This window comes from Marmota monax, unplaced genomic scaffold (genome assembly GCF_021218885.2).
Source record: "Marmota monax isolate L192 unplaced genomic scaffold, Marmota_monax_Labrador192_F-V1.1 WCK01_AAM20220418_F8-fsc00007, whole genome shotgun sequence".
NCBI lineage: Eukaryota > Metazoa > Chordata > Mammalia > Rodentia > Sciuridae > Marmota > Marmota monax.
Window position 1 is genome coordinate 12,672,662 of NW_026692781.1, and position 22,801 is coordinate 12,695,462.

Consider the following 22,801-nt stretch of genomic DNA (forward strand, 5'->3'; position numbering starts at 1 on the left):
GAAAGTCAGGAATGTCATCATCCAGTTTCTGAATACATACACACAGTCTATGTTTGTGTGTGGGTGTGTATGCAGTTAAATTTAATTTTACTTAAATTCAACACTTTGAATTTCTAGATATGTAATTTGTTAACATTTAAGTAAACAAAAGTTTTCTCTATTAGAGATTTTTATTTTGTGCTTTAGAATGAATAATTTATGGTATGAACCAAAACCATTTAAGCAATGACTAAGTAGAATGGGCCACACTATTCTAGCAAAATGAATGAAGGTATATAGATTTTCCTTCTTAAGACATACCTGTTATTTTGACTCCTTCCTTTGTTTCAGCCGGTGCACCCACACCAAACTCATTTTCTCCAGCGACTCTGAAGTAGTAAACAGCTCCTTCTTGTAAGTTGGTGACCTTGTAGGAGAGGCGGTTACAGTTGTTGGTGACAGAGACCCATGCTTTCTTGCTGGCCTCACGTTTATCTATGTGGTAGTTTTTCACTGGTGCTCCACCATCGTTTTCAGGAACATCCCAGGATAACACCGCAGTCTCTTTGGTTACATCATGTACATTAACGTTGGCTGGAGGACCTGGAGAATCTAAGACTTTGACAACAAAGGTCAGTGAAGCAGCACTTAACACATTCTGAATCGTTAATGTGTATTTTCCAGAATCATTTCTGTTGGCCTTTTCAATGGTAAGCGATGTACGAGTGTCTGTGGAATCAATATATGCTCTAGTGCGGAGGTCAGTGTCTGGCTTACTCCAGGAGACGTTGGGTACTGGTCTTCCTCTGAAAGGCACAGTCATGGTAAATGAGGAACCAGCCTTGACAATCAAGGTCTTCCTCATTTCAGTGTCCAGATCAAATACAGGTTCTTCTTCTCTTTCCTTTACTATCTGGGGGTCGGAACTTTCGCTGGGATCACTGGCACCAATCTTATTGATAGATCTTACTCTGAAAACATATTCAGCTCCGGTTGTTAGTCCACTTAGTGTGTATTCAGTGCCTCTTAAGCTCTGAATGGCAGTTTTCCAGTCCGTTTCATCAGATTTCTTGTATTCTACAGTGTATCCGGTTATTGGGGCCCCACCGTCAAACAAGGGCTTAACCCAGGCAATAGTTATAGATGTCTTGCCTGAGTCCACAATTTTGGGTTTGGATGGAGGAGACGGTAAGAATGCTGGATCTTCTGCCCGAACTAAAGGAGAAGGATCACTTGGAAGACTTAGGCCAGCAGCATTTTCTGCATAAACCCTATATTCATATTCACACCTTTCCCGAAGTCCTGTTGATTTCACTCTCAGATCATAAACTGGCTTTTTGTTTACCCGCACCCATCGTAGGCTGTTTTTCTCTCGCCTTTCGATTATGTATCCAGAGATTTCACTACCTCCATCACTCTCGGGTCTTGACCAGCAAAGTGTCATGGAATCTTTTGTCACAGAGGTAATTTCCAAAGATGTGGGTGGACTTGGAACTGTAAATGGGTCTAGTGCCTTTACAGCTATACTCTCTAGGGACTCACCAACCCCGTATTTATTAACACCTGTCACTCTAAATATATATTCATTGCCTTTCAGTAATTTGGTCACTTTACAAGATGTTGTTCTTAACTCTCCTTCACATATTGTCCATGCAAGGCGGCTTGTTTCACGCTTTTCTACAATGTAATAGTCGATGTCTGCACCACCATCTTCTTGCGGATGTCCCCAGGAAAGAGAGCACTTTTCAGAGGTAAGGCCATTTATTTCAAGTGGCCCTGCTGGTGGACCAGGCTTATCAAGTACTTTGCAATTAATTGTCATAGACCGAGTTCCTGCAACATTCTTCAGTGTTAGTACATACTGACCAGTGTCTCGTCTTACACAGTCTTTAACTGTTAATGAGGTAGTAAAGTCTGTTGAGACAATTTCTGTTCTTGCTCTTTCTTCAATTTCTATGCCATCCTTGGCCCAAGAGACAACTGGCAGAGGTCTCCCTGCAATGTCTGCATTTATCTTAAGGACTTCTCCAGCTTTGACAACAATGACATCTCGGAACTTGACGTCCATCATAATTCTTGGAGCCTCCACATCATCTTTAACTGTAATAGGTCCAGTGGATTCAGAGGGTTCACTAATGGAGTCAGCAGCATTCCTTGCAAAAACCCGGAACTCGTAACGCTGATCTTCAGTAAGTTCAGTTACTTCAAAGTATGTTTCTTGTACGTTGGTAAAGTTGCACTTCAGCCACCGGCCATCTGGGAGTTCTCTACGTTCAACAATATATCCGGTGATCTTAGCTCCACCATCATAGTGTGGTTTAGCCCATTTAAGTGACACTGATTTTCTTGTGATATTTGTGACTTCAGGTTGTCCAGGAGGGTCACAAGGATCTCTGGCAGGGACTGGTTCACAAGATTTACTGCATTTACCAATTCCAGCAATATTCTCAGCATATACACGATACTCGTACATCAGTCCTTCATCAAGACCGGAGACTTTCATTTGAGTGTCGGCAATGAGGGTTTTATTGGCTTTGGACCAAAGAATGCTGCTTCTTTCTTTATACTCAAGGTGATAGCCAATTACTTGACTTCCCCCATCATTAACTGGCACTTGCCAGCTAACAATCATGGTAGATTTTGTGGCATGCACAACTTTAGGAGTACCAGGAGGACCTGGGGGACTAAATGGATACTCTGCAACAACAGCTGAAGATTCGCTATAGGAACTCTTCCCGTATCGGTTTTCTGCACAAACACGGAACTGATACTCACTTCCTGTTGTTAAACGAACTATTTTAATGGATGCTCTTGCAACTGCCTGTGAAACCACATGCCATGTTGTAGAAGTGGTTTCTCTCTTCTCAACAATGTAATTGCTAATCTGGCAGCCACCGTCATATTCTGGAGGATTCCAAGAAATGGTGACATTGTCACAACTAACCTCATCAATACGTATAGGTCCTGGAGGCCCTGGTCTGTCAAGAACAATTACAGTGATAGGAACTGTTATGGATCCAGCACTGTTTGAAACACAGAGTTCATAAGTTCCAACATCTTCCCTTGAAGCCTCCTTAATAGTTAGTGTTGTTACAGTCTTTGAAGAAGAAACGTTGACTCTAGTTGTCTCTCTGAGAGTTTGACCATCTTTTTTCCAGCTTATAGTAGCTTGAGGTCTTCCTTTGAATGGCACATCAATCTTGAGTTGGTCTTTAGCCTTTACGTTGAAAGTATGGAAGGGAAGCTCTACTGAAGGTTTTATTTCGATATCCCTTGCAATTACAGGCACTCCAAGTTGCCTTGGATCACTTCGTCCTTTTTCATTTACTGCAGATACTCTGAAGACATATTCTTCTCCAGCCGTCAGGCCAGATATAGTTGCTTCTAGGGTCTTAACTTGTGTGCAAGTGCTCCACTTTTCACTGCCTTTAGTCTGCATCTCGACTACATAACCAGTAATTTTGCTGCCACCATCGCTTTCTGGTTTCTCCCACTTAATTGTAGCTGTGTTCCGGGTCACATCGACAAGAGTCACTCTTCCAGGTGGGAGGGGTGGTTCAGACACTTTCACGGGCTCAGTTGTTTCAGCTGGCAAACCAATTCCGTATTCATTGCAAGCCAAGACGCGGAAGTAGTAAGAACATCCTTCTTGTAGATTTTCAATTTTAAAGGTATTCTTAGTGCAATTGTTGGTGATAGTAGCATAGGCTTTTCTTGTAGTTTCTCGCTTTTCAACGATGTAGTTTGTGATCTTAGCTCCTCCATCAATAAGTGGTGGTTCCCAGGATAAAGTCACTGATTCTTTCTTTACCTCTCTTACAGTCAAATTCACAGGGGCACTTGGTGAGTCAAGAACTCTGACATTCACAAAAGCCGTTTTGGAGCCACTATTGTTTTCTAATGTCAGATTATACCGACCACTGTCAAATCTGGTCACATTATCAATCACCAACATTGTGTAGGAGCTGGTCACCTCGATCTGGGCCCTCTCAGTGAGAATGCCTTCTGCCTTTTCCCACTTGACTTCAGGTTCTGGTCGACCTTTGATAGTGACGAATAAGCGTAAAGTAGCACTTGCACGTAGAATGACCACCTTTCTCAGGTCAGCATCAAGTTCTATTTCTGGTGGCTCTGCCCTTTCCTTAGCAACCACCGAACCAGGGATAGTTGCAGGTTCACCAACCCCTTCAGAATTGAAGGCGCAGATCCGGAAGTTATATTCAGTATTTTCTTTAAGCTTAGTCACTGTGAACTGCTTCCCTTGTAATCCTGTTGGAGGTGTGCACGTTGTCCATTCATCAGCAGTGGCTTCTTTGACCTCAACAACATAGCCTTTCACAGGTGCCCCACCATCATAAATTGGCTTATTCCATGCTAGGGACACAGAAGATCTGGAAGTGTCTGTCACTTTTGGATTGCTTGGTGGACCTGGTGGATACAAGGTGTCACATGCACAGTAGAACACAGATGGCTCACTAGGCTCACCCACACCAGCTGCATTTTCAGCAGCCACTCTGAATTCATAGGAGTGGCCTTCGGTAAGGCCAGTTACCCTGAACCGGAGATCAGTCAGTGTTTTCTTGTTGCACTTGGTCCATCTAATGCCTTCCTTATCTCGTTTTTCAAGAATGTAGCCCTCGATTTCAGCACCCCCATCGTCCACTGGGCGGGCCCAGGTTACTACCATAGAATCTTTGGTGATTGCTGAGGCTTCAGGTGCTGAAGGAGGACCAGGCCGCTTGTAAGGATTACAGGCTATAACAGGTTCAGATTCCAGGGGCTCTCCAATTCCATATTTATTCACGGCCATGACACGGAAAATGTACTCATTACCAGGAAGAAGTTTAGTGACTTTGTAGTTGAGAGCCTGTACCTCTGTTGAAACCTGGGTCCAGGAGAGTCTGCTTGTCTCTCTCTTTTCAATGATGTAATGTGAAATACTAGCACCACCATCTTGTAAAGGTGGGTTCCATGCCAGGTAACATTTTTCTGCAGTAACTCCAGAAACTTTCAGAGGCCCTTCCGGAGGTCCTGGCCTGTCAAGTACCTTTACCGTGATTGGTATAGACTTAGTACCACCAACATTGCTAAGTTTCAGAACATATTGACCTCCATCAGCCCGTATACAATCTTTGACAACAAGTGTGGTTTTCTGAATAGTAGATTTAATTTCCATCCTAGCAGCTGTTTCTTCAAGTTCTTTTCCATCTTTCAACCAAACAATATCAGGTATTGGTTTTCCACGGATATCAGCTTCAAGAACAAAAGTCTCTCCTGCATGAACAACAGTGACGTCTTTATATTTGGGATCCAGAGAGGCATTTGGTGCGTCAATTTCATCTCTTGCAGTAATGGCACCACTACTTTCGGATGGTTCACTGAAATTGCCAGCTGCATTTCTTGCAATAACTCTAAATTCGTATCTTTGGTCTTCTACAAGTCCACTCACTGTAAATTCAGTTTCTAGGACATTGGTAAAGCTGGCTTTCATCCAACGGCCATCAGGTAGATCTTTCTTTTCTACGATATAACCTGTTATTTTGCTGCCGCCATCATAGGCAGGTTTCTTCCATTTCAGGGTGACATTGTTTCTTGTGATAACAATGGCCTCAGGACGACCAGGCGGGTCACATGGATCACGAGCAACAAAGCATTCGGACACTTTGCTAGGCTTGCCAATGCCAACAATATTTTCAGCAGAAACTTTGAACTCATATTCAAGGCCTTCATCAAGCCCAGTTGTCTTGAATTTGGTGTCTTGAATGGGAGTTTTATTTAACTTGACCCATAAAATGCTGTTCTTTTCCTTCTGTTCAAGATGGTAGCCGATAACTTTGCTGCCTCCATCATTAACTGGCTCGTGCCATTGCACAGTCATTTGATCTTTTGAGATTGATGTCACAAAAGGAGTTCCTGGTGGTCCAGGTTCTTTAAATGGATATTGTACAATAATTGGTTTGGAATCCAGAGGGGCACTTTTTCCATACCTGTTTTCAGCAAAAATTCTAAACTGGTACTCAGTGCCTGTTTTCAGTTTGGTTACTTTAATTGTTGTTCTTGCAACGGTTGCCGATACCATGTGCCAAGTGGTGGTGGTTGTATCTCTCTTCTCTACGATATAGTTGCTTATTTGGCAGCCACCAGTGTAGGCTGGAGGTTCCCAAGATATGACCACGAAGTCCGCACTAACTTCATCAAACCTCACTGGTCCAACTGGAGGTCCAGGCTTTTCCAAAACAATAATGCTGAGATTTTCTGTTGCTGTGCCTGCGCTATTTGTTGCTGTTATGGTATATTTTCCAAAGTCATCTTTGCTACTTTCTTTAATGTGCAAAATAGTGGAAGTAGCCGTTTCTTCAACGTTTACTCTTGTTGTCTGCTTCAGAGGCTCACCATCTTTGACCCAAGATATTTTAGGTCTTGGTCGGCCTATAACTGGAATTTCTATTTTAAGATCTTCTCCAGCTTGGACACTATATGTGTTAAATGGTAACTTAAAACTAGGTTGTATAGTCAAGTCCTTGGCTATGACAGGAACACCAAGCACTCTCGGATCACTTTTTCCTTTCTCATTGTAAGCCTTGACACGGAACTGATATTCTTGTCCGGAACTCAAACCAGTAACAACTGCATTACAGACTTTGGATTCAGCCACAGTGCTCCATTTTTCGGTTCCTTTGGGCTGCATTTCAACAACATACCCCAGGATTCTGCTACCACCATCATGATCCGGTTTCTCCCACATAAGTGATGCACTGGTCTGGGACACATCAGTGAGTGTAACCTTTCCTGGTGGGGAAGGAGGTTCAGAAGCTTTCACGGCATCCACAGTTTCCACTGGAACACCAACTCCAAATTCATTCTCAGCCATGACTCTAAAGTAATAAATGGCTCCTTCTGTAAGATTCTCAACTTTGAAACTTGTTTTGCTGCATTTACTACTCACATTAGCATACGCTTTTCTGGTTGACTCACGTTTGTCGATCACATAGTTCTTGACCTTGGCTCCCCCATCAATGATGGGTGGTTCCCATACCAGTAGGACAGAATCTTTTCTTACTTCTTTGACTGTCAAATTCTGTGGTGGTCCTGGGGTGTCGAGAACTTTCACAGTTACAAAAGCAGACTTCGATCCGCTGCTGTTTTCCAACTTGAGAATGTATTTGCCAGCATCATTTCTGTCACAATTATCGATTGATAGTTGGGTATAGTTTACTCCCTTTTCAATTTGGACCTTATCTGTGAATTCACCTTCCTCTCGAGACCAGGTGATCTCAGGTGTTGGACGACCTTTGAATGGAATGTGAATTCTGGCAGATCCACCAGCTCTTACCACAATTCCTTTCCTTAGCTCAGAGTCAATGTCAAGTTCAGGGGCTTCAAGTTTATCTTCTGGTTTCACAGTCCCAGGAACTGATGCAGCCTCACCTAGACCAACTTTGTTGAGGGCACAGACTCTTATTTTGTATTCTTGATGTTCAGTGAGTTTTGAAATTTCAAATCGTGTGACTCTCAGGCCAGTCTGTGGAGTGACTATTTGCCATTCTTCTTCATCTGCTTTACAAATTTCTATGACATATCCCAGGATCTCACTGCCACCATCATAGATGGGTTTGCCCCAAGCAAGTGTGATTGAGTTTTTAGTGGTGTCTACAACGTGTGCATTGGTGGGTGGGCCTGGTTTGAACACAGGATCGCAGGCCTTATAATACACTGTAGCTGGACTAGGTTCTCCAACTCCAGCAGCATTTTCTGCAGAGACTCTGAATTCATACTCATGGTCTTCTGTTAAGCCTGTTACTCTCAGACGCAGATCTGTGATGCGGCGTTTATTACATTTTATCCACCTAATGCCACTTCTGTCTCGTTTCTCTACAATGTAACCAATGATCTCACTTCCACCATCGCTATCTGGACGGTTCCAACAGACTGTCATGGAGTCCTTGGCAATGTTTGTAATTTCAAGGTTTTTGGGTGGACCAGGAAGAACAAATGGGTTTTTCATTAGTACCGGTGCAGATTCCAAAGGCTCTCCAACACCATATTTGTTGACAGCCATTATACGGAAAATATATTCATTCCCTTCTAATAGTTTGGTAACTTTCAGAGAATTAGTCACAACTTCTGAAGCAACAACGGTCCATGCTAGTCGGCTGGTTTCTCGCTTTTCAACAACATAGTGAGAAATGTCACTGCCACCATCTTGAAGTGGTGGAGACCATGTTAAAGTGCATTTTTCTGAAGTGACTCCGGTAACCTGAACTGGCCCTTCTGGAGGTCCTGGTCTGTCTAACACTTTTACGTTTACTGGGAATGACTTAGAACCTGCAACATTGGAGGCTCTTAGAATATACTGTCCACCATCAATTCTAATGGCGTCCTTTATAATAAGTAAAGCCTTAAAATCTGTGTTCTTTATTTCACATCTAGCAGATTCTTCAATTTCCTTATCTCCTCTTAACCACTCAATAGTAGGTAGGGGCTTTCCATGGACATCAGCCTCGAGCCTGAATGTTTCTCCAGCATTCACCACTATTGTATCTCTGAATTTTGGATCCATTGAAATTCTTGGGAGTTCAACCTCATCCTTGGCAGTGATTGGTCCAGTACTGTCAGAGGGTTTACTTATGGCACCGGCTGCATTCTTTGCAATGACTCTGAATTCATATCTTTGATCTTCAGTAAGACCTGACACAGTAAATTGAGTTTCAATGACATTGGTGAAGCTGGCTTTCATCCAGCGGCCCTCAGGTAAATCACGCTTCTCTACAATGTAGCCCGTAATCATACTTCCGCCATCATATACAGGTTTGGTCCACTGTAAAGTGATTTCATTTCTCTTAACAATTATTGCTTCTGGTGTTCCTGGTGGGTCACAGGGATCTCGGGCTACGTAGCATTCAGAATTCTTGCTTGCCTTGCCTACGCCAACGATATTTTCAGCACAAACTCTGAATTCATATTCAATGCCTTCTTCAAGATTCAGTGCTTTAAATTGGGTGTCATGGATAATACTTTTGTTGACTTTTGTCCACAAAATACTATTCCTTTCTTTTCTCTCAAGGTGGTAACCTATGACTGGGCTTCCACCGTTATTGATTGGTTCATGCCACTGTACAACCATAGAGTCTTTGGAAATGGCTGTGACGAATGGTGTGCCTGGAGGACCGGGTTCTTTGTAAGGATATTGAGCTACAATTGGATCAGACTCCAAGGCAAAGCTTTGTCCATATCTGTTTTCAGCAAATATTCTGAATTGGTATTCTGTACCAGTTTTCAGTTTAGTTACTTTGAGAGTAGTTCTAGCAACAGTAGCAGAAACAACATCCCATACTGTGGTGGTTGTATCTCTCTTATGAACAATGTAGTTAGTAATTTGGCAGCCTCCTGTGTATACTGGAGGGTTCCAGGATAAGGTAATACTCTCAGCACTGACTTCATCAAATTTAACAGGTCCTTTTGGAGGATCAGGTTTATCTAGAGTGATAATTTCGATGGATGCTGTTTTCTGACCAACAACATTGGCAACTGTGATTCCATATTGTCCACTGTCATCCTTATGAGTCTCTTTAATACTGAGTGTGGTGAGGTCAAGTGAATCGGTAACATTGACTCTTGTGGTCTGCTTCAGGGGAAGACCATCTTTAGTCCAGGTGATGGTTGGCTTAGGACGTCCAGAAATTGGTACTTCTATTTTCAAATCTTGGCCAACCTGTATGCTGTAACTGTTGAATGCAGGTCTTACATCTGGCTCGATGACCAGATCTTTGGCAACTATTGGAACTGCAAGGGACCTAGGATCACTTCTCCCCTTTTCATTTACAGCAATGACTCTAAAAAGATATTCTTCTCCCTGAGTTAGGTTGGTAATTACTGCTTCAAGGGACTTTACTCGAGCACACTCTGACCACTTCTCACTGTGTTTAGCTTGCATTTCCACAATATACTGAATGATTTTACTGCCACCATCATGTTCAGGCTTTGTCCAACTCAGAGAGACACTATTTCTGGTGACATCATCCACAGTTATTTTTCCTGGAGGTTGTGGAACTTCTGCAACCTTAATTGGGTCAGCAGTGCGGGCAGGTAGGCCGATACCATACTCATTCTCAGCTGTGACTCTAAAGTAATAACTGCAACCTTCTTGGAGTTGATCAATTTTCCAAGATGTCTTGTGGCAATTCGTGACAACGGCAGCATATGATTTTCTCGTGGCTTCGCGTTTCTCAACGATGTAATTTTTAATTTTGGATCCCCCATCCAACAAAGGAGGTTCCCATGTAATTGATACCGAGTCTTTGGTGATTTCTGTGACTTTCAGGTTAACAGGTGGACTTGGTGTATCCAGGACTCTCACAGTAACAAAGGCAGACTTTGTTCCACTGCTGTTTTCTAATGTGAGAGTATATTTTCCACTATCGTATCGATTGACATTGTCAAGAACAAGCGAGGTGAAACTGCTAGTGACATCAATTATAGCCGCATCTCGGATTTCACCATCCACCTTTCCCCATTTCACTTCTGGAGTGGGACGGCCTCTTATGGGAACAAATAACCTTAAAGAGCCACCTGCCCTTATATTTATAATTTTCCTTAGTTCCATGTCAAGATCGATGTCTGGTGCTTCCAGTTTTTCTTCAACAATTACAGGTCCAGGGACATCAGCATGTTCACCAACTCCAGCTTTATTAATGGCACAAATGCGGAAGTTGTATTCATGCTTTTCCTGTAACTTCTCTACCTCTAAGTTTGTTTTATTAATTCCAGTTGGCGGGGTGCACATTGTCCATTCACCAACACTCACGTCACATTTCTCAACAATGTATCCTTGGATTTCACAGCCACCATCATATATGGGCTTGCTCCAAGAAAGGAAAACTGAAGATCTGGTAACATCCATGACTTTGGGGTTGTTGGGAGGGCCTGGTTTGTAAATAGGATCACAAGCTTTTTGGTAAGCAGAAGGAGGACTTGGTTCACTAAGTCCAGCAGCATTCTCAGCTGAGACTCTGAATTCATAGTTGTGATTTTCTATGAGTCCAGTTACTCTCAAGCGCAACTCCCCAATCAGACGCTTGTGGCATCTTGTCCACCTAATGCCCTCCTTGTCTCGTTTTTCAAGAACGTATCCGAGAATTTCACTGCCACCATCAGATGCTGGCCTTTCCCATACAACAATCATTGAGTCTTTGGTCACTGTTGTGACTTCTGGAGCTTTTGGTGCATCTGGTACTACAAATGGATTCTTGGCAATTAATGGCTCAGATTCAAGAGGTTCACCAACACCATATTTGTTTACTGCCATTATACGGAAAATGTATTCATTGCCTTCAAGAAGCTTAGTAACCTTGCAACTGAGAGTTTGCACATTGGCATCAACCACAGTCCAAACCAGGCGGCTGGTTTCTCTCCTTTCTACTATATAATTTATGATATCACTGCCACCATCCTGAAGTGGAGGTTTCCAAGCTAGTGTGCATTTTTCTGCCGTAACCCCTGATATAACAACAGGTCCTTCAGGGGGTCCTGGTCTGTCAAGAACTTTGACATTCACAGTGACAGATCTCTCTCCGGCAACATTTTTGGCCTTCAAAATGTAATTCCCACTGTCAACACGTACTGCATCCTTGACGCTGAGACTGGTGGCAAAGTCAGTACTCTTTATTTCTAGTCGGGCTGTGTTTGAAAGCTCCTGATCACCTTTTATCCATTGAGTGGTTGGTATTGGTTTGCCATGTATATCTGCATCAACCTTAAATGACTCACCAGCATGAACCACAATTGTATCCTTGTATTTGGGGTCCATACTTATCCTGGGTGGCTCCACCTCGTCTCGTGCTGTGATTGCCCCTGTGCTCTCTGAAGGCTCACTAAACACACCTGCTGCATTGCGAGCTATCACTCGGAATTCATATCTGTGATCTTCAACTAGGCCAGTTACTTCAAACTGGGTGTCAATGATGTTTGTAAAACTGGCTTTCATCCAGCGGCCGTCAGGCAATTCTTTCTTCTCCACCACATAACCTGTGATCTTGCTTCCACCATCATAGGTGGGTTTCTTCCACTGAAGAGTTACAGAATTCCTTGTGACAATGATTGCCTCTGGCCGCCCTGGTGGATCACATGGGTCACGAGCTACGTAGCATTCTGATGGTTTACTTGGCTTGCCGATGCCCACAATGTTCTCTGCAGAGACTCTGAATTCATATTCAATGCCTTCTTCGAGGCCAGTTGTCTTAAACTTGGTTTGAGGAATAGGCGTTTTATTCAATTTGACCCAGAGGATGCTGTTTCTTTCCTTGCGTTCTAGATGGTAGCCAATGACTCTGCTTCCTCCGTCACTGACTGGCTCATTCCATTGTACCTCCATACTGTCTTTGGAGGAGAGTGTGACAAATGGTGTGCCAGGAGGACCAGGAACTTTGAATGGATACTGAGCTATGATGGGCTCTGAATTGAGGTAGGTGCTCTTTCCGTATCTGTTTTCAGCAGCAATTCTAAACTGATATTCACACCCAGTCTTTAATCTGCAAGCTTTTATTGTTGTCCTTGCAACCGTGGCTGACACAATTTGCCAGGAGGTTGTGGAAGTGTCCCGTTTCTCTACAATGTAATTATTGATGGAACTTCCACCATCATACTTTGGTGGTTCCCAGGAAAGAGTAATACTGTCAGCTGTCACTTCATCCATTTTAACTGGTCCAGTTGGAGGCCCTGGTTTGTCAAGAACAATAACATTAAGGGTCTCAGTAGCTTCGCCAGCTGAGTTAGTCAGTTTAACTGTGTAATGTCCAACGTCTTCTCTGCAGGCTTCCTTTATTGTCAGTAGTGTATTATTTTCTTTGCTCTCTGCATTTACTCTAGTTGTCTGCTTCAGTGGTACATCATCTTTATGCCAGATTACAGTTGGTGTAGGGCGTCCAATGAATGGAACATCAACTTTAAGGTCTTCACCTGCCAGTACAGTGAAAGTATTGAACAGGAGTTTGAAGGCTGGTGGGATGACAAGGTCTTTGGCAATCACTGGCACACTTAGTTGTCTCGGATCACTGATGCCCTTCTCGTTCTGAGCTGAAACACGGAAATTGTATTCTTCACCCTGAATCAGTCCAGTTATAGTGGCTTCAGTGACTTTGACTGTGGCACATGTGGCCCATTTGTCACTGCCTTTGCTCTGCATCTCTACAATGTAGCCTAGGATCCGGCTGCCTCCATCATGCTCTGGTTTCTCCCAGGAGAGTGACACGCTGTTTCTTGTGACATCCACCAAAGTGATTTTTCCTGGAGGAAGAGGTCGTTCTGATGCTTTCACAGAGTCTGCGGTTTCAGCAGGCAGCCCAATGCCATATTCATTTTCGGCGAGAACCCTGAAATAGTAACTGCAGCCTTCTTGAAGCTGGTCTACCTTCCAGGAAGTCTTATGGCAATTGGTTGCAACAGTTGAATATGCTTTTCTTGTTGATTCTCTCTTTTCAACAATGTAGTTCTTTATTTTTGAGCCTCCATCAAGGAGAGGAGGGTCCCATGTCAATGTGACGGATGTCTTTGTGACCTCCTTTACCTTCAGATCCTGTGGAGGGCCTGGAGTATCTAGCACTCTAACATTCACAAATGCAGACTTACTGCCCGAGCTGTTTTCTACAGTTAGTATGTACTTGCCACTGTCAAATCTGTTCACATTTCCAACAATAAGCAGGGTGTATGAGCTTGTGGATTCAATGCTAGCTTTGTCCAAAGACTCTCCATGTTCCCGGGTCCACTTCACCTCAGGTACAGGTCTTCCTTTGATTGGAACAAAAAGCCTCAGAGTGCAGCAGGCTCTTATAGTGACAACTTTGCGCAGATCAGCATCCAGTTCAATCTCTGGGGGCAGCATTCTGTCTTCAGCCTTTGGAGTTCCAGGAACCGAGGCTGGTTCCCCAAGTCCTTCAGAATTCATGGCATAGATTCGGATTTTATACTCCTGGTTCTCTATGAGGTTGGTGATGGTATAAGATGTTGCCTTGAGCCCAGCTGGTGGTGTGACAATCTGCCATTCATCTTCTTCTGGCAGGGCAATCTCAACCATATACCCAGTGATTTCTGATCCACCATCATAAATGGGTTTATTCCATGCAATTGAAATGGATGATCTGCTTGTATCCAGAACACGTGGGTTACCTGGTGGGCCAGGTTTAAACACAGTGTCACAAGCTTTATAGAACGGACTGGTAGAACTTGGCGCACTAATTCCTGCAGCGTTCTCTGCCATAATCCTGAATTCATATTCATGTCCTTCTGTCAGTCCAGTCACTTTGTATCTTAAGTCAGTAAGGGTCTTTTTGTTGCATTTCACCCAGCGTTGGCCAGCTTTATCACGCCGTTCCACAATATAATTTATGATTTCACTTCCACCATCAGAGTCAGGATGTCCCCAGCAGACAACCATAGAATCTTTAGTAATAGTTGTAACTTCGGGGTTTTTGGGTGGATCCGGAGGTCCATAAGGATCCACTGCAAGCACAGGTTCTGATTCAAGTGGCTCTCCAACTCCATATTTATTTACAGCCATGACACGGAATATGTATTCATTGCCTTTCAAAAGCTTAGTAACCTTTAGTTTTGTTACTTGGACTTCTGAGGCTACATTTGTCCATGCCAATCTGCTGGTTTCACGTTTCTGCACTATGTAATGATCAATTTTGGCACCTCCATCATCCCGTGGAGGCAACCATGACAATACACACTTTTCGGATGTTACATCAGATACAGCTAAAGGTCCTTCAGGTGGGCCTGGTCTATCAAGAACCTTGACATTGAAAATGTGTTTGGCAAAGCCACCAGGATTTGTTGCTGTAAGGATATAGGCACCACTATCCCTCCTTGAAGAATCCTTGTTCACCAGATAAGTGGAGAAATCTGCGATCTTTATTTCTAATTTCCCCGTGCCTTCAAGCTCCTTTCCATCTTTGGTCCATTCCATGGTTGGTGGTGGGCGACCTGAAACATCAGCTTCCAGCTTGAATGCTTCGCCTGCTTTTAATATAACAGTGTCCTTGAATTTAACATCCACCATTATCCTTGGTGCTTCAAGGTCATCTCTGCATGTGATGGCATCGGATGGCTCAGATGGTGGGCTAATAGCACCAGCAGCATTTTTGGCAATCACCCGGAATTCATATGCAGCATCTTCTGTTAGGCCACTCACTGTAAATTCATTTTCCAAAATGTTGCTGAAGTTGGCTTTCAGCCACCTTCCATTAGGAAGGTCTCTTTTCTCAACTATATAGCTAGTAATTTTAAAGCCTCCTGTATATTCAGGCTTAGCCCATTTAAGTGTCACTGCATGTCTGGTAATATTCAGAGGTATTGGTTTCCCAGGTGGGTCAATGGGATCCAGAGCAAGCATTGGTTCAGATGGCTTGCTTGGCTTGCTTTTACCTGCCATGTTTTCTGCAATTACTCGGAACTCATAAGCAATACCATCTGTAAGTCCAGTTGATTTGAAAATGTTGCCTGGTACTAATGCTTTGCTCACAGTTTGCCAGAGAATACCATTCCGTTCTTTTCTTTCAACATGATATCCTAAAATGGGGCTTCCACCATCAGAAAGTGGCTCATGCCAGCTAATTGTCATTGAATCCTTGGTAACTGCAGTAACCTGAGGGGTACCAGGAGGCCCTGGAACTTTAAATGGATAGTTGGCGACTATAGATGCTGATGTGATGCCCGGTCCAACTCCGTATCGGTTTTGAGCTTTTACACGGAATTGATACTCCACTCCAGTAGTAAGGCGAGTGGCTTTATAGGTAGTCCGTATTACCGTGGTTGCTAACTCCACCCACGTAGTACTATCTGTCTGTCGCATTTCCACTACATAGTTGCTTATTGGTACTCCTCCATCATTCTCAGGTGGGTCCCAAGAGAAGGTTACAAAATCAGATGAAACTTCGTCAAATTTGATTGGTCCTGTTGGTGGCCCTGGGATATCGTGGACTTGAATGGTGATGACATCACCAACCTCTCCTACAATGTTCTTTGCTGTGAGTGGATAGGGCCCACTGTCACTTCTGACACACTCATTGATATTTAAGATGGTTGAAGTTGCTGTATTTTCAAAATTAACTCTCTGTGTCTGTTTAAGAATCTGGTCTCCTTTTTTCCATGTAACTGTGGGTTTTGGTCGACCGAGCACTGGAATTTCCACTTTGATATTTTCACCAGCTCTGGCAATGACTAATTTCTGATAGATGCCACGGAGATCCAACTCTGGAAGCATTGTCTGCTCCTTCACAATGACAGGCCTGCTTTCTCGAGGGGCGCTTCTCCCAGCACTGTTCACCGCCATCACCTGGAAGGTGTATTCCTCCCCTTCAGTGAGATTTCTCACAACACATTCTAATCCTTTCACCGTTGAGATGTGGGTCCACTGGTCAGAGCCTTTCCTTTGGGCTTCAATCACGTAGCCAGTGATCTTACTGCCGCCATCATGTCTGGGTTTGGGCCATGCCAGGCTGACTGTGCTCTTGGTTATGTCCATAATGTTAAGGCTGTCTGGGGGTGATGGTGCTTCGGAGGCTCTTACGGGTTCTGTAGTTTCTCTTGGCTCTCCAATTCCATATTCATTTTCTGCCATCACTCTGAAGAAGTATTCACATCCCTCAGACAAGCCAGTAACTTTATATGTGCACTTATGACACTTAGTGGTAACTGTAGAATAAGATTTCCTTGTTGCTTCACGTTTCTCCACAATATAATTTGTTATGCGTGAGCCCCCATCTATCAGAGGCAGGTCCCAGTGCAGCGTGACACTGTCCTTTGTGATGTCTGTAGGCCTCAGGTTAAGGACAGGACCTGGTGTATCCAAGACTCTGACGTTAACAAAGCCACTTTTCTTCCCAGCGGGGTTTTCAATGGTCATCACAAATTTACCAGTGTCATATCTGTTACATTCTGGGATGATCAGAAGAGTGAATGATTCTGTGTTTTCAATGTTGGCCCGGTTCTTTAGGTTGATGTCATCTTTGGTCCATGTCACTTCAGGAGCAGGACGACCTTTAATTGGCACAAAAATTCTAATACTGAGTCCTGCTCTGACCACAAGTGTTCTTCGAAGCTCAGCATCTAGTTCGAAATCAGGAGCCATTTCCCGCTCTACAATTTCAACATCTGGAATCACTGCTGGCTCCCCAACACCGGCATCATTGACGGCACTGATTCTAAAATTATATTTTTCTTTAGTCTGAAGGTCAGGGACAACAAACTGAGTGATTCTGAGGGCAGTTCCAGTTGTGTCTTTTATCCAAGCCTCATCTCCTACTTTTTGATGCTCTACCACATAACCAGTGATTTCTAGTCCACCGTCATAATGAGGCTTGCCCCATGCTAAAGAAGCAGATTTCTTGGTAGTATCAGTGACATGTGCATTTGAAGGAGGTCCTGGAGGATCTGAAAAAAAAAACAAAGATAAAAAGTGTATGTTAAGACTTTGGCTTTTGGATAATTTATATAAAGTACTGGAACTCCCCAATGAGCAGGGTGGAGAAAGGTAAATACTAACATGCTACATCCTTCATTAGAACAGGATTTGAAGCATCACTAGGTGGACCAATTCCTGCTCTGTTTTCTGCACTGACGCGGAACTCATAGGTGTTTCCTTCTTGCAGTCCTGTCACTTTGCATCTGAGATCGGAAACTGGCGTCTTTGTGGCTCTCACCCACCGCAAGCCTTTCTTTTCTCTCCTTTCTACATGATATCCTGTGATCTCACTGCCACCATCATCAGTTGGTCTTTTCCAGCTGACAGTGACAGTGTTCTTAGTGACATTTGATATCTCTGGCTTTCCAGGAGGGCCAGGAGGACCTAAAAAGGAAACAAATTTGTGAGAAATCCATGATTTCCTAAAATCTGCTATAAATGTTCTTGTCGATTCTTTTTCTGTGCTCTACGTACCAAATCTGTCTACCATTTTGACAGGTTCGGACTGTACAGGTTCTCCTTTGCCATAATGGTTTACAGCTGAGACACGGAAAAGGTACTCATTTCCTTGGATAAGCTTGGTTACCACATGCCTGCAAGTCTGAATATCTTCAGAAACCACTGTCCACAAAAGCCGGCTAGTTTCTCTCTTTTCAAGAACATAGGACTTAATTGGTGATCCGCCATCTTCTAAAGGAGGTGTCCATGTAAGTGTTGCTTTTTCAGCAGAAACGTTACTGATTTCAATAGGACCTGGGGGACCAGGCACATCAAGGACTGTTACCTTCACATGCTCCTCCTTTGTGCCGAAAGGATTGGTAGCAGTGATCGTATATTCACCAGCATCTTTTCTAGTGGCATATTTGACAGAAAGTGTGGAAGATGTTGGGGTTGAAGTTATCTGAGCAATATCTGATGGTCTAATGTCTTTTCCTGCCCTGGACCAACTTGACTTTGGAAGGGGTTTGCCAAGAATGCTAATGGCACTCAAAACAATGGTATCCCCTGCTTTAATTGTAAGCCCATCTTTTATTGTGGGATCAAGGACAATGGTTGGTGCCTCTGCAAAGGAAAAAAAAAAAAACATTTGCAATCAGAAAAGGAAGGAGGTTTAGTGCTATTTTTTAAATAAAGTAAAAAGTAAAATTGACCTACCATATTCATCCTTGCAAATAATAGTTTCTGTGCTTTCCGATGGAGCGCTAATGGCACCTGCTGTATTCTTTGCTCTAATTCTGAATTCATATTTTCCACCCTCAACTAGGTCAGTTACAGTAAAGGCACAGTCTGGAACATTAATGTGGTTGGCTTTCATCCAAGACTTAGAAGGTAGATCCCGCTTCTCCACTATATATCCAGTTAACTTATGACCACCATCATATTTGGGTTCAGTCCATATGAGAGTCACTGAATTCCTTGTTACATTAATAACCTCAGGTTTGCCAGGAGGATCTAAAACAAAAAATAAAGCCAGTCAAATGAATATCAACATTTGCTTCAGGTAGCAAATGCCCTTAGGTTTTTCTTTGTATAATGACTTACCAATTGGATCAAGTGCTACAACTGGCTCTGATGGCAGGCTTGGCTTGCCCACTCCTGCTAAATTGATTGCCATAACTCTGAATTCATATTCAAGACCTTCAGTTAATCCTGTCACTTTAAAGTCCTTCATCCTTATAGGAGTCTTGTTAGCTCTCTTCCACAAAAGGCTGTTTCTTTCCTTGAACTCAATATGATACCCTGCAAATAACCCATGGATGTATCAATTCGGATAGCAAGTATAAATATAAGTGTATTTTAAAAATTTACATGTATTTTTATCAAAATTGTTTATATAGGATATATTAAATAGATGATCATTTTTGCCATCTATATTCTTATTACCCAGGCATAGTGCCATTTCTTTTCTTGGAATAGCATTGTTATTGTCCTGTTCAACAGTTTTAACCCATATTACATATCACAAAGAAACACCCTATTAACTGTTATATTAGGAGGTTTTCAATGAAATTAAACATTAGCCACATATGCTGAAAGAAAAATACATTATTGTATATGTACTTTATGCTGTGAATGAGCACACAGTCATATAGTTTTCATGGAAATATTTGGAAGGAACATTGGTAGAAAACCTGTGGGATAAGAGCAAATTAAATACCTGTAATCGGAGATCCACCCGTTTTCCTGGGGTCTGTCCAAGTTAGAGAGACTGAATCATGTCTAACATCCACAATATTGGGAGGTGGGGGAGCATCAGGCACATCTAGAAGAAAGTACATAGTACAAGATTTATAAACAGGGAACCTCCACAAAACCATGTGTTGCTTTGTTTTTAGCCTTGAGGCACTTACCAAATGGATGTTTAGCCACTATTGGCTCTGACTTCAGGCCTTCTCCTACACCATATTTATTTTCAGCACTGACCCTGAAGGTATATTCCATACCCTCATGAAGTCTGGTTACTCTGAAGGTGGTTTTCTGGACAGCTGAGGCACACGTCACCCACTTGTTGTTTACAGAATCTCTCTTCTCCAGGATATAGTTGGTGATTTCAGAACCTCCATCATCCTTTGGAGGACCCCACTTTAAGGTCATGGCTTCTGCTGTGACTTCATCAAATTTGATTGGTCCAGTAGGGATGCCAGGCTTGCCAACAACTTTTATGGAAAGGGTTCCTTCCTTTGTGCCAGCAACATTCTTGAGTGTGATTGTGTATTTTCCAGCATCAGATTTTTGGCAGTCATACACTACAAGAGTTGTGTTAACTGCAGATGACTCAACACTGACTCTTGTGTCAATTGCCAGAGGATCTTCCCCTTTCTTCCAGGATACTGATGGTGCTGGCTTGCCCTTTATGGGAATCTTAAGACGGAAGTTGCTGTTTTCTTTAGCCAAGTAGCATAGATCAGGTAGGTCCTTTAAGTCAAGATCAGGAGCCACTGTAATTCAGCAGAGATGAATTGTTATCATTTTTGAGACCAGGCAATTAACTCTTTCAGATCATATGGATTTTAAAGGATTTGCTTGATAGGCTAGTGGTTAGGGCTCAAGGACACACTTTTGATGATAGTAAAGAGAAAATGAAGATGTAGAGGGAGAAGCTTACCGACATCGTCCTTTGCCACGACAGTGATTTCACTGGGGGTTCCTTCTCCATTTTCATTTTCAGCACTCACTCTGAAGGTATATTCCTTCCCTTCAGTCAGATCTTTTGTGGAGTACTGCAGGCTTAATGATTTCATAACACGCTGCCACTTATTTTCTTCCGTCAGGAAATCAACTACATATCCAGTAATTCGACTTCCACCATCAGTACGAGGCTTTTTCCAGCCAATGGTACAAGATGACTTGGTGACAGACAATGCTTTCAGGTCCACAACTGGTCCAGGGGTTTCTAAAGCAAAAGAGAAATGATGAGGCTAAGCCCCAAATAACCACAGTTGGATGTCACTTAACTGTATGGAGCTGTAGTTCATTTGCTCACCAGAAGCTTTCACGGCGTCTCGTGTTTCACCGGGATCACCGATGCCATACTCATTTTCAGCAAACACCCTGAAGAAGTAGGACTTTCCTTCCTCCAAGTTGGATACTCTGAAGCTTGTTTTTGAGCACTCAGTTGTCACCGTGGACCAGGACTTCCTTTCTGCATCACGTTTTTCTACCACATAGTTTATGATGGGACTTCCACCATCGATAATGGGAGGATCCCAGGTAACATAAGCAGAGTCTTTGGATACTTCCTTAACAGTCACATTGACAGGTGGCCCAGGGGTATCTGGATAAGTAATGGGTAAGTAAGAAATGAATATATAAAAGATACAGAAGCCATAGTTTTAAACATATGATTCTTTTTTTTTTTGACTTACCAAGCACTTTCACTACAATGGTATATTCCTTTTTACCACAGATGTTCTCTAGAGTTAGGATGTATTTTCCAGCATCATATTTGTTTACGTTTTCACAGCGTAAGAAAGTGTCAAAGTCAGTTGACTTTATGTCCAGTCCAATCCTTTCCCTTAGGTTGACATTGGGCTTTGACCAAGTAATCTTTGGAGGTGGACGTCCTCTTACTGGTACATAGAGTCTCATTGTAACTCCAGCACGTAATATGAGTGTCTTCCTTAATTCAGCATCAAGTTCTCCCTCAGGTGGAACTATTTAATTTGGGGGTGGAGAAAGGTTTGGTGAAAAAAAAAATTAATGCTCAAATGATTTCCATGGACTGACCTTATCACTTATAAATTTCTAAAATTATTTATTACTTTTGAACATCCTTAATGTCATCTTCATAACTATTTCAATATTTTGTACCCATTGTTGGCCCTTCCATTTTCCAATATGTTTTAGCCTCAACAAAAATTTCCTTGGGGGACCTATATTTCCTCTTTTCTTGAACCCTCAAACTCTACGTATATTAAAGAAAGTAGGTGGCTGGTCATTGGCTCTATTCCATTTTTGGTTTTTCTTGTATTCAGTGAGGGTACTCTGCCAAATACCCTGATTCCTTTTATTATTTCAATGTATGAAGAAAAGTGGATGAAATATGATACCAGGTAACTAAAAGGGGATTGTTACAGAGAATAACTAGGAAGAACAAGGGGCAGGGAATTTAAGATGGATAGTCTGCCAGTAATATTCTTAGAGAGAGGTTGGATTAGAAGAGTAAATGAAAACCATGAGAATGATAATAGTTCACTAAGTTAAAAAAACCCTCTTTATTCTCAGAATAAAATTCCATATTCCTTCGAAGACATGACATTTTCTTGTGTATACAAAAAAACCTTTCAGAACCACAAACCACCTTGCATTTCCTTTGGCCTGTTCTATGATACCTTGAAGTACCCACCCAGCTCTCCTAAAATGTACTTCTGGAATTACCAAAGTTAAAACTTATAAATATATAACAGTTCTAGTCTCCCTCCTAGAATACGGTTAATGAGAAAAGCCCTATGTATTTCTCCTGGTCATACTTACTTAAGATGTCCTTGGGGCAGTGTTTATCTGGCACATCACTGGGGTCACTGAATCCAATCTTGTTAACAGCATACACACGGAACTGATATTCCGTGTTTTCCATCAGGCCAGTAACCTCAAAGCGTGTTTTCTGTAGTTTCTCTGGTAAATTGCACCTCACCCAGTTATCAGAGTCAGCTCGTTTGACTTCAACGAGATAACCGATGATAGGGCTACCACCATCATAGGCTGGCTTGCCCCAGGAGAGACTCACGGAGCTCCGGGTTGTATCATATACTTTAGGGAAAGCTGGTGGGCCAGGTGGATCTGCAGAAAACACAAAAATAGAAAACTTTAGTAAAACTTTCCTTCCCAGTTGTTTAATGCTGATTAGAACACACATATGGAACT

General features: G+C 42.7%; 1 protein-coding gene across 50 annotated transcripts in view; it reads right to left on the reverse strand.

Annotated features, from left to right (window-relative positions):
• Positions 1-22,801, reverse strand: part of Ttn (titin) — a 266,741-nt gene that overhangs the window by 32,070 nt on the left and 211,870 nt on the right. For all 50 annotated transcript variants that reach the window (XM_058580253.1, XM_058580254.1, XM_058580267.1 and 47 more), the window contains 11 exons: positions 22,412-22,717; positions 21,304-21,591; positions 20,922-21,212; positions 20,544-20,831; positions 19,789-20,376; positions 19,596-19,700; positions 18,980-19,177; positions 18,593-18,889; positions 17,912-18,499; positions 17,519-17,821; positions 301-17,406 (listed from right to left, as the gene is read on the reverse strand). In XM_058580253.1, coding sequence (XP_058436236.1) covers positions 301-17,406; positions 17,519-17,821; positions 17,912-18,499; positions 18,593-18,889; positions 18,980-19,177; positions 19,596-19,700; positions 19,789-20,376; positions 20,544-20,831; positions 20,922-21,212; positions 21,304-21,591; positions 22,412-22,717 — 20,358 coding nt within the window. The remainder of the gene's footprint in view (positions 1-300; positions 17,407-17,518; positions 17,822-17,911; positions 18,500-18,592; positions 18,890-18,979; positions 19,178-19,595; positions 19,701-19,788; positions 20,377-20,543; positions 20,832-20,921; positions 21,213-21,303; positions 21,592-22,411; positions 22,718-22,801) is intronic.